The sequence below is a fragment of the Danio aesculapii genome, chromosome 11 (genome assembly GCF_903798145.1).
Source record: "Danio aesculapii chromosome 11, fDanAes4.1, whole genome shotgun sequence".
Lineage (NCBI taxonomy): Eukaryota > Metazoa > Chordata > Actinopteri > Cypriniformes > Danionidae > Danio > Danio aesculapii.
Window position 1 is genome coordinate 26214210 of NC_079445.1, and position 12931 is coordinate 26227140.

Genomic DNA, 12931 nt, shown 5'->3' on the forward strand with positions numbered 1-12931 from the left:
ATAAAATATGTACATATATATTCATGTATGTGTGTGTGCATTTATTTAAACAACATACATTTTATCCAGTTACGCGAATACTTTTGTGCACACATACAACAAAAATAAAAATAAAAGATTTTAAAATACCAATCTATGTGTAGACAGTCTTAAAGGAATAGCTCACCCAATAATAAAGTAATAATTTTTGAGTTTCTTTGTTCTGTTGAAAACAAAAGTAGATATTTTGAAGAATGCCGGAAAGCAGCAGCCATTGACATCCATTTTTTGTTGCTACTATGGTTGTCAGTGGCTGGCAGCTGGTTTACAACATTCTTCAGAATATCTTCTCTCGTGTTGAAGAGGAGAAAGAAATTAATCAAAGTTTAATGTAAATGGTGAGGTAATGTAAGTGTGTCTTTGAAATATTCCTTTAATGAAAATATAAGTCCACTTTCTGACAGTACAGTGGTATAAAATGACATAAAATATGAAGCGGTTTCCCCCGTTACTAGCGTACACAAAGCATTTTATCAGACAGCAGACAAAGGCGTCCTTTAATTTCTTTTATATACACATTAATATAATTAATGCATACTTCAATTTATATAATTCCTCTTAGCATTTACATTTAACCTTTTGAATTGTAACTACAGTGAATTCAACAAGCTTTAATATTAACACCAACAACCCATAAATATTTGGTTTCCCCTAGTAGTCCAGATGTAGCAAGTAGGTTGAGAACCACTTGTTTAAAAGGTGATATTGAGTGTGTATGGAGTTTTTTGAAGGCCAGTACCTTGCCTGTCTGCAGGGTGCGAGTGGTACAGGGTTTGTTGGCTCTGTCTGATGGCCGCAGTGAGAGGAAGGTCTGCCTGCATCACCCACTCCTGACTGCCGTTGACCACCGGCTCTGATGGCATTGCAAGAGAGTGACGCTTTGGCACGTCTTTAGTGAGGGTGGCCAGAGACTGCTTCGCCTGTTACCAAAAACCAGTAAAGACACACAAACACAACATAATGTATTATAGTTATTATAGTTAAATAGTTATAGTACATAAGATGATTTATGCAATTGGATGTAAAATTCTGAGACCTAAGTTGCGTTGATCTACAAATTACAAATCATATTATTAATGTATCGGTTTCATTAACAAATAGTGAGTATGTCCACCAGCCTTATAAAGTCACATGATCATTGTTTAAATGTTTTTAGAATTAAGTATTTTTTTAACCCTTGTGCACTGTTCAAATTTACTACCCTTTTGTTGTTCATAATGAAAACATTGACTAAATTAAATTGCTGTAATCATGCATTAGATACATATTTTTAATTCTTTTGTATAAATCTGTTAATCAATCTCAGTCCTGATCAAAACTACTAAATTGCTTAGAAAATTACAGGATTTAAACTCTTTAATTGCCAAATTCAGAAATTATGTCACTGATTTGGTGAAAAAAAAAAACCACACAAAATTATTTATTATCAATATAAAAAGTAATTTTGTTTTTATTTACTTCATGTAGTTCTGAGAGCTGAGATGCATATTTTGATTTTCTAAGACACATCAAGGTAAATGTGCAAAGGTCACTCTCAAACTCACACACTCACAGACAGACATAGAGTACACACACTTTAATTTACTGTTCTACTCCATATAAAATCCAGAAACTAGACCTATAAATGACAAATTTAATCTCTTCCCAACAGGGTAAACCACCAACAATCAAAATGCATGATTATATGGTGTCATGGTTTTGTAATAAAGAAATGCGGTTATAATGGAAGTCAATGGGGCAAGAACAGCCACCAACACCATGTCCAAGACTTTGACAAAGGGTAAAAAAAAAAATCCAGTCCACAATTACTTTCTATAATGAAAATACACCATTTTGTGTGTTCTTTTCATCAAATCAGTGACATCATTTATGAATTTGGCAATTAAAGAGTTAAAATTCAGTAATTTTCTAAACAATTTAGTAGTTTTTATCAGGACTGAGGTTGATTAACAGATTTATGCAAAAAATATATCAATCTGATGCATTTTACAGCAGTTTAATATAGTGGATGTTTTCATCCCTAACAAATCAAAAGGGTAGTTAATGTGTCCAGAGTGTATTGTTGAGTTTTTTTTTTTTTTAATTCTAAGCATTTTCTCAAAATATGTGTGAAATAAGATTTGTCACCAAAAACCATTCTACTAGCTGAAACACAGAAAACTTTATTGCCAAATTAAGACACAAAATCACCTCAGAATGAATGAAAACATCCCCAAGAGTACATACGGGTTAAGTAAAGAGAGGAGGGGTCGACACCGGTCACTGCGCATCGTTTAGAATTGTAAACAAATTGTAAACAATTCTTAGAATTGTTCTATGAGGATATGCACACCAGCGCTGCAATTTGGCATCTGATCACATTGCTTAGTAATGTATAGAAAACTATGTAAAGATGATGCATGGAGGACCGCATTTATTGTGCATAAACTAAATAACATTGTTCATGTTGCTTAATTTGTTCATTCTGCTAGCGCACATTGTTGTTTGTTAATTCAATAAAAAGAACAATTGTTTTGCTAACCTTAAAGTAAATCTTCAATCAAAGTCTGATCATTTTCTTCTGCATTCTTTCTGTTGACGTCAGTTTGATAGCACAATTTTCTTAACCATACTCCTAATATACTGTTTGTTTGCTATGAAGTAATAATTAGGGGTGTGACGAGATTTCTCAATCGCGACAGGATTTCTTGTTGAGGTGAAAAGTTGTTTCATGAGTTGTAATGTTATGATGGAGCACGAGTACAAATTTAGCACTAAAGATTAGAGGCAGGATTGTATTTGAACCCCAAATCAAGTGCTTTGCACACACCTGGCAACCCGAGCTGTTTTGGTGTTGCACGTCACTTGTTTGCTTGGGCGGGTGTGACGTAACTGTTTTTTTCACTGGAGTTCAAAGGTTGCCATGTCTAAAAGCAAAGGCTGCTTCAACTGCAGCCACACATACCGGCTTGCGGTATCAAATTCCATTAAATCAGCTCTCTCCTTTCAGTCCATACTCGCATCAGAGTTTGTCCAGTTAGTGGAGTTTATAGCAAATTATTTGCAGTGTTTGCATGTCCTTTATGGCATAATTCATTAAAATAGAAATAAAAACATTCATTACAAGTTGATTTTAAAACTGCACTTAAATAGTTTTGCATTTTGTGATTTTTAATAATTGAATATAAGTCTCATCTCATCCCAACCCAATCTCATGAAGTAAGCATCTCATCACACCCCTAGTAGTAATGCTCAAAAAAAAAAAAAAAAAACGCCCCCAACTCAATATTCATTTTCATTTGGAAGTACATTAACATACTAAAATAAAAATCTCAGCAACTTCCAGTTCATGCGGATTTTAAACACATTGAAATAAAAGTAAATAAATATAAATAAAAAAATGTTATTAAAAGAAAAGTATAAATAAAAGTAAAAAATTTCTAAATAAACACAAATAAACAAAAACTAATCTAAAACTGCAATAAAGCTAAAACTGAATAATAAAATAATGTTAAAATCAAAACATTTGCATAGCAAACAAATTATCTCAGGTTTAACTGAAAAGATTGGACCTCCCTGCACATTAATAAAGTTTACTTTTTGCCCATATCTCAATATCCAGTTGTACAAGTAAAAAAATCTAGCCCCTCTGATTGCAAGGGGGAAAAAACAGTGGATCTCACTATCTCAGTGGGAGTGAAATCATTAGTTCGCTTGAGATACTTTGCGTGCGTGCGTGTAGTAATGGTGGGGCACACAGGCACAACAGATTAGGCAGATGAAGTGAGTAATGATGCCATTACTGCACTGTCGACAGCCATGTGCCTCTTCATGGGGAGTTTTGAGTGACTGCGTGTGTCCATACGCATGTTTGCACATCCCAATGCCAATCCAGCAAAATGTAAAATTGCATAATGCAGATCAGCTGGAGTCCCATGATCCATCTGTGGATCTTAACTGGTGAATGTTGAGGCTGATTTATCTGCAGTCCAAGCCACTGAGGTGACATTTGAGAGCCTCCAATGATAAGACATGTGGAGAATGGGTTAATAAGGACATATTATACACCATTTTACAAGATGTGGTGTTCCCAGAATGTGTGCGAAATTTCAGCTCAAAATAGCCCACAGATTATTAATTATAGCTTGTCAAATTTGTCCTTATTTGGGTGTGAGCAAAAACATACTAGTTTTGAGTGTGACCCTTTAAAACAGGGGTGTCCAATCTCAGTCCTGGAGGGCCAATGTCCTGAATATTTTAGGTCCAATCTTAATTAAACACACCTGAACCAGTTAATCAAGCTCTTTTTAGGTATACTAGGAACCTCCAGGGAGGTGTGTTGAAGGAAGTTGGAGCTAAACTATTCAAGACACCGGCCCTCCAGAACTGAGTTAGGACACCCCTGCTTTAAATGCAAATGAGCTACAGTTTTCCAAAAGGGGGTGGAGCCTTTACACTATTCTGACACTCCAGAAACAAAACAAGTCAATCTCACACAGCCAAAATGTTAGAGGATTAAAGCCTCACATTTAAACCAGAGTCAGACAATAAAGACTGAACCAGGATGTTTCTGAAAGGTTTATGAATGAATGATTGCTTGAGAAAAGTTGATTAAAATAATTGACTAGCATTCTACGGGTCTATTTTGACGTACTGGCCTTTAATGTTAACTTCACAGAAAACTTAATTTAGTTTTCTGACTATAATAAATATGTGTTTATGAATTATACTAAGGGTGAACATTTTTAAAATGAGTCTATCATGAATAGCTCTTGTCTCTGTGAATGAAGTCAGAGACAAAGCTAACTTTAGCCACATTAGCATGCTAACAAGCACATTCAGAAATGAAAATCAGAGACTTTTCAAAGTATTAGTTGACTTAAACTGAATATGAAGTTATTGCAAATAGCAGTTACAACGAGTAAACAGAAATGGTGAATGTACACAGGTATTTCTGGTAAACAGTTTGACCTCTGTTTAAAAAAAATCTCTCCCACAACAGATGCATGGTTTAAAAAAAATCTGTCCACTTGAAAGCGCAAAAATGCCCTAGGATGCTTTTTGCACAGCTATTAGTGAATTGGTTAATTAGCCCATTGCACAGATTGAGCGTCTTACAACTTAAATCGCGGCTCACAATCTGACATTACACAATGGAAATGACGGCATTGACAAGCCAAAAAGATTTGACTTGAGCTAAAAAATAAATAAAATTTCAAATACGACAATTCACCCCCAACATTAGCAGACACAGTTAGTGCTGTTTATGTTCACATAATCAGTTTGGGTATACAGTAGGGTTGTGCGATTAATCGAATTGCTATTTGAAATGTTGCGATTATCTAATCGCAAAAGGCTGCCATATGAAAAATATATTATGTAACTTCTCCCGCTCAGAGCAAATGCGCGACTGCCATCTTACTAGCCAATTGAGTGAGCACACTTTCATTCTGCCCAATCAGAATTGCACAACCAAACTATGCAAGGGGGAACTAAGTAGGGGTGTCAAAATGATGCAGACGCAGACAATTCGGTATCGTTCAGTAATAACCATAGCCGGTTATTTATTACGTACTGACGTCATTTATCTCATATGCGCTATGTCGCCGTAGTTTACTATGCTAATCAAGTAATTAAAACTCTTCAACTACTTAAAAACATATAAACGGTGCACAATTCCACTGCGTTTGTGTTTGCTGGACAGTCTTTCACTGACACTTACAGCAGAAGCCCCTATTTCACTGCGATTGGGAAAAATGAAAATAAACTTCATTTCTCGCTCTCATTGTGGCCCATTTGACCTGCTGGCGTGACGTTTCCTCTCCTCTCGGCTGTTACAACGATACTTCTGGATACAGACACAAGTGCGTGTCTGCAGAGAGAGTTTTCTCATCGATCAGCTGTGATCGCCGCGGCTGTTTATCAGCGTCACTCATCGGTGAGTGAGTGGGATATTTATATTTGTTTATTTGCTATAAATGCTCATGTTGTTTTGTGCATGTACTTGAGTTTATATATCTGACTATTTGTATTAAAGGACAAAATTGTATTACAAATAGTATAAAAGTATAAATATATTTATACATTTTGATACAATAATTTCAGAGATGCTACTTTAAGTTAATATCTTTTAAGTTCCTTTTTTTACATAATGCTCACTGCATTTTAGCAGTAAGAAGCTACGATACAGATTGAGCTGAAGCTTGACTACAAAATTAAATCACAAATCGAAATCTCAATATCTGTAAAAAAAAAATAATGATAATAATAAAAAAAAATAATAATAAATTTAAAAAATAATAATAATAATCGCAATTAGATATTTTCCCCAAATCGCACAGCCCTAGTATACAGTGTATATTTATTATGCATTTATGTATATATAAATGCACATGCACATACAAATAAATATATAACAAGTATATCTAACTAAATTATATATATAAATATCAAAATACATGTAAAAAGTATGTACATGTTTTACAAAAAAAAACATGTTTTTTTGCACAGGGCCTAAGACTAAGTGAAATTCTGCAATTGAGCATTTGTAGAGACTTTTCATGACTTAAGGGGATGGGGCTGTTTGTTTACACACACTCTGGGAACACATCTGGGTTCAAACACCTTATGAAAGTTGTTCATAATATGTCCTCTTTATATAGGAGGTGTGAGTGTTTCTGCTGACATTCAGCTTCTCCAGCACCTAGACTGCAGCTCTGCACAAGACGTTTGGCCATAGGAGAAATGGTCGTGCTCAACTGAGCCTGGTTTGTCTTGAGGTTTTTTGATTCTTTACTTTCATCAATTGGTGAAGTTTTTTCCTCGCCACTGTCGCCACTGGCTTGCATGGTTCGGGATCTGTAGAGCTGCGCATAGATGGATTTGCTCCTCAGTGTTAGGACTCTCAGTAGTGATTATTAAATCACACTGAACTGAGCTAAACTGAACTTAAACACTGAAAACTGAACTGACACTTTTTCAATTTACTATGATCTTCTATGTGAAGCTGCTTTGACACAATCTACATTAAATTTAATTGAATTCTGCAAAGTGTGAATGTACTGTATGTGTGAGAGAGAGATGATCTGATGTAATCTCACCATAGTGAGCTCGGCCTCCAGCTCTTTGACTCTGTTCTCCTTCATGTCGATCTGTGAGCGCAGAACAGTGGCCTGTTCTGTGGCCTCTTTGGTCTGCCGGCGCAGATCCCATTTCTCTCGCTCCAGCATGTCCTTCTCTTTAGCCAGAGCCTTCACCGCGTCCTCGCTCTCCTGAAGAACAACACATAGTCAAACACACTCCTGTACTTTCAGGTCAGGACACTGGTGAATGGATCGTATGTAGATCTGGAAGCATGTTCAATATCAGTCTTTGGCCCTGCTTTCCCTTCCTCTGACATTTCCCTTTTATCACTTGTGTAGAATTACTCAGGTCAACATATAAGTATTATTGAATGAACAAACCCAGGTTAAACAATAAAATTTTTCTTTTTGATAGATCATGCATAAACTGCATACACAGTATAATTGAACTGAAGTGTGGTCACCTTTCTGTGCTGGTCATAGTTTCTGATGAAGTCTCGGAGCTGCTCTTCCCGGCTCTCCAGTGTGGTGTAAAGCTGCTGCATCTGGTTCACCAGGTCTGCTTTCTCTGCCTTCAACCGCTTCCGGTCACCCTTCATAGCTGCACACAAACACACAGAGACAGTCATAACTGCTGTCGTACAAGCATATCCTCTCAGAGCATCTCCGACATAATAACACTCATCATTTGGAATTTTCAGCGTGGCTGCAAGACAAACACAGGCTTTGTGTCCTTCGATGACACATGTCTACGGTTTGTGACCCTGTCTGATAGATAAGAGCTGTGGATATACAAAGTAGTGTGTGTACAGCGTAAATAGTCTTAAACTCAATAAACAGTGGTTTATTAGATGGATTTAGATGTTGGATTCATGTCAGTTGTTTTATTATTATCAGTGGCATAAATCCATTTAAAAAAAATCCATTCAATTATTTACATTAACATAATTTTAAAGAAAACTGATGTCAGTGTCAGTAATGCTACAAAAAAATAATAAAATAAAAGCAAATATAATATAAAAGCAAAAAGCAATACAAATACCAACTTAATTTAATGGAAATCTTAAAGAAAAAAAGATTAAATAAAAGCAAACAAGCTAAATTATTCTAATTTGTATTTTTGAGAAACTGTTTAATGACAAACTTTAAATTATATATATATATATATATATATATATATATATATATATATATATATATATATATATATATATATATATATATATAATAAAATAAAATAGAAAATTAATCACAGTTCAGCATTTAAGAATGCACTAATACAATGTAAAGGCATTCTAGTTAACATTAGTTATGCATTATGAGTTAACAAGAACTAACAATAAAGGACTTTATTTTCATTAACTAACTTTAAAGATTAATAAACACTGTGATAAATGTATTGTTCATTGTTTACTCAAGTTAGTAAATACATGAACTAACATTAACTAATGGAATCTTATTTTAAAGTGCAACCAAATATTTACATTATTTAGAAATAAATGATGAATTCAAATTCATAATAATAACTTGTTAACTTGTTTTTTTGAGAAAAAAGATCACTTTTCAAAATGTAGGCAGAAACATAATTACTCACAATCCATTTTATTTCTTTAATTAGATATATTTATGATAAAATAAACAAATATTGCAATTCATAATAAAACATCCTAAAAAAAATATAATAATAAAGGATAATTTCTTATAAAATGGTGCCTTGTGCTGCCCAAAACAGCCTCCAGGTGGCATCATGCTCCACTAAAAAAAGGAAAAGCAACAGATATTTGTGCTGTTTGCTAAAAAATAATTAACAGCACACACACAAATGCATCTGGTTTTTGATGGATTTAATTTGAGAGGATGCGTGAGGTGTATATTTTATTAGCACTCCATTTAAAACTTAAAGTGTGCCATCTTGTTACTTGTAAAAAGTAAATCATTTATTTTACTGGAGGCAACTGTCTCTTTCCCCCCTCAAACCGTCAAACCCGTTTTTCCACTTATCATTTCATATGAAAGAGGTTGACGTTCACAAGCACTTGACTATCTCTCTCTCTCCCATTTTCTCCAAAGAGGGCCAAAAAAAAGGAGTAGAATCCGGTTTAGTTTTGCTCCAGTTCCTGTTTGGATTCTACAGGTGTTACATTACACACTAAATGACTGAGTGTCAAGTAACACAGTTGACCCGCTGTAAAGTCTGCCACAGTTTTGAGTGTTCAGAGCGTGAGGATTCAGCTGACATTTTCAAGACATTTCTGTTGGTTTCTTTGCTCAACCGTGTCAAAACTGAAACATGTACTGACTAAAATATGATGTCATGTTTTGTTGTAGATACTGACAAGCTGCTGTTCATTTAGTTCAGCTTTAGCCTCAAGACACAAAAGAATAAACTGAATTATTTTGATTGATTTGTCTAAAAAACAAGCCACATTTATGAACTGTAAAAATGTAAATCACTCACTGGCCACTTTATTAGGTACACCTTACTAGTACAAGGTTGGACCCACTTTTGCTCTTAGAGCTGCCTTAATCCTTCGTGGCATAGATTCAACAAGTTACTGAAAATATTTCTCGGAGATTTTGGTCCATATTGACATGATAGCATTACGCAGTTGCTGCAGATTTATCACCTGCATATCCATGATGCAAATCTCCCGTTCCACCACATCCCAAAGGTGCTCTTTTGGACTGAGATCGGCTGAATGTGGAGGCCATTTGAGTACAGTGAACTCATTTTTTGCGCTTTATGACATGACGTGTTATCCTGCTGGAAGTAGCCATCAGAAGATGGGTACACTGTAGTCATAAAGGGATGGACATGGTTGACACAATTCTCAATTGGTACTAATGGGCCCAAAGTGTTCCAAGAAAATATACCCCACACAATTACACCACCAAAAGCAGCCTAATTCGTTGATACAAGGCAGGATGCATCGATACTTGCATGTTGTTGACACCAAATTCTGACCATACCATCTGAATGTTGCAGCAAAATTCGAGACTCATCAGGACCAGGTGATGTTTTTCCAATCTTCTGTTGTCCAATTTTGGTGAGCCTGTGTGAATTGTAGCCTCAGTTTCCTGTTCTGAGCTGACAGGAGTGGCACCCGGTGTGGTCTTCTGCTGCTATAGCCCATCCGCCTCAAGGTTGGTCATGTTGTGCTTTCAGAGATGCTCTTCTGCATACCTTGGTTGTAACGAGTGGTTATTTGAGTTACTGTTGCCTTTTTATCAGCTCAAACCAGTCTGACCATTCTCCTCTGACCTCTGGCATCAACGACATTTGTGCCCAAAACTGCCGCTTACTGGATATTTTCTCTTTTTTAGACCATTCTCTGTAAACCCTAGAGATGGTTGTGCATGAAAATCCCAGTAGATCAGCAGTTTCTGAAACACTCAGACCAGCCTGTCTGGCACCAACAACCATCCCACGTTCAAAGTCTCTTAAATCACCTTTTTTACTCATCCTGATGCTCGGTTTGAACTGCAGCAGATCGTCTTGACCATGTCTACATGCCTAAAAGCATTGAGTTGCTGCTATGTTATTAGCTGATTAGAAATTTGTGTTAATGAGCAGTTGGACAGGTGTGCCTGATAAAGTGGCCGCTGAGACACAAACAAAGTAACAAGTTATAAAGAGTACATATAGAGTCAAATATTGTACTAAACTGTTGTAAAATATTCCTGTGATTCAAAGCTGAATTTTCAGCATTTACTGCAATCATCAGTGTCAAATGATCCTTCAGAAATCAGTCTAATCTGTTGATTTAGTGATCAAGAATCTTTCTCACTATCAATGCTGAAAACAGTTTCTCCAGAATGTTTTTCCAGAATTATTTGATGAGCAGAAAGCTCAAAAGAACAGCATTTTCAAAGAAATGTACCAGCCGTCACATTTTTAATACTGAAAATAATATACATTTTTATCTTATTAATAGACACTTTATGTCAGCTCCTGTTATCAACCACATTTAGAAAATCTTCTTTTTCTGAATCCAGCTCAGGCTTCAATAAAGCATTGATCAGACTCTTGAATTAATGACGTTATGTATCAACATGTTTAAACAACTCTCTCTCAACTTAACTAATAGAGCATTACAGCCCAGATAACAGACAGCAGATAAGCCACACACACACACACACACACACACACACACACACACACACACACACACACACACACACACACACACACTGCAGTGACAGGTAGGAAAGGTAAGTGTTACACTCTCAACTGAAACACTTGCCTCACACATACTTTTCACAGTTTTCTTCTGATGATATTTCTTTCATCTCTACGCTGTCTTTCATCCTCTTGACTAACAACATCAGTATTAAAAGGTGATGGAAAAAACGCTTTACATCAAATTCATAAGGATATTTAATATAATATCTACTACTTATAATGGTTTGGAATTAATGTACTTTTTTCTTTTTTTACATGTTTTTAAAAGAAACACCTGGCATTAGGGGCCATTTATAGGCCAAAAATGAGAAACTTTTTGGGTCTTATCATACCCCCGACGGAATAAGGTGCAAGACACACTTGGCATGATTTGTTGCTATTTTCAGACCAGCGAAAACCTAATTTTCATGTTTTGCACCATGTTGTTTAAATAGCAAATCCATTTGTGGTCTAAAATAGAGGTGTGTTAAGGGGCATTGTTGGTGCGTTGCTATTTTAAAGCACAGAAATAGACTGCACTATTGACCATCTAAATTGTTTGCAATCACTTACCTTAAAACATATAGTAAATCCTATGAACCCTTTTTTTCAGTGTAGTTTGTTTAGTTAATTATGAGACAACAAGTTTACTCTCTTTTTACTTCTCTTTTTTACAGTGTGTGAAATAATGTTTATTTAGCCTTGTTTCCACGTTTGGAGTGGCGGTTTTTCTCTGTTGACGTCAGTTTGACAGGTTCAGCCACAATATTCTTAACCATGCTCATCTTACCGTTAGTTTGCCACAAGTGAATGATGAGCATTTAAAGGCAAGCATGAACAAAAATGCAAAAAAAATGTTTTCAAGTTAACTAATGCTTTATCAGCAAAGTGTGGATTGACTTCACATTACAACCAAAAGGAGAGACGCATAATAGGCTCCACATGGCAAATTCTACATACACACCAGTGCTAAGCGGCTGCAGATACAGTATGTCATCAATTCCACATTGGCCTTATTTTTTCACTTATGCTTTCACAATCACAGCCATTTGAACCTCATTGGCCCAAGTGTAACGGTGTAAATTGTAAAGGGGGAGGGGCTCGGACCAGACGTGAGTTTCTGCAGATTTTGTGTAATTTAGATGTTTAGAAATGAAAATAAAGACGCAGTTGTTGTTCAATATTATTCATTATTCCTAATATGAAATGTAATGGTAAGCTTGGCAAGCAGTTTTGGAGAATTTGATGTTTCCCAGACAGAATGCCCGAGCATACTGCCGAGAGGCGTTTCAAATGGCCGCCAAGTGAAATGACTTGCCTTAAAGGGACTTTGGTTTTGTTCACTTCTAGTGTTTTTTTTATCTGCTAAAACAGCTTATGCTGCTTGATGTTGTAAACTTGTGAGACATTCTACCAGAAATGTACAATTTTACGTATTAAAAAATGTGACAGGACCTGACCTTTAAGCTTGTCATCCTTGAAAAATCATACAAAACAAGCATAAAATCATACAATTCAATGATAGAGCGCATCCTTGATCACTGTCAGCTTCTCCTCCATTAAAGGATGTCACTTCCCAGTCACTAACCTTAAAGGTGTATGGCAAGCACTTTATGTTCAATTTAATGCAAATGTGACAGGACTGACAGAAACATAGGGACAATTGTAA

General features: G+C 35.7%; 1 protein-coding gene across 5 annotated transcripts in view; it reads right to left on the minus strand.

Annotated features, from left to right (window-relative positions):
- The window catches only part of kaznb (kazrin, periplakin interacting protein b), a 370845-nt gene that overhangs the window by 31124 nt on the left and 326790 nt on the right, over window positions 1-12931 (minus strand). For all 5 annotated transcript variants that reach the window (XM_056468005.1, XM_056468006.1, XM_056468007.1 and 2 more), the window contains 3 exons: window positions 7565-7701; window positions 7119-7289; window positions 779-959 (listed from right to left, as the gene is read on the minus strand). In XM_056468005.1, the coding sequence (XP_056323980.1) occupies window positions 779-959; window positions 7119-7289; window positions 7565-7701 (489 nt within the window). The remainder of the gene's footprint in view (window positions 1-778; window positions 960-7118; window positions 7290-7564; window positions 7702-12931) is intronic.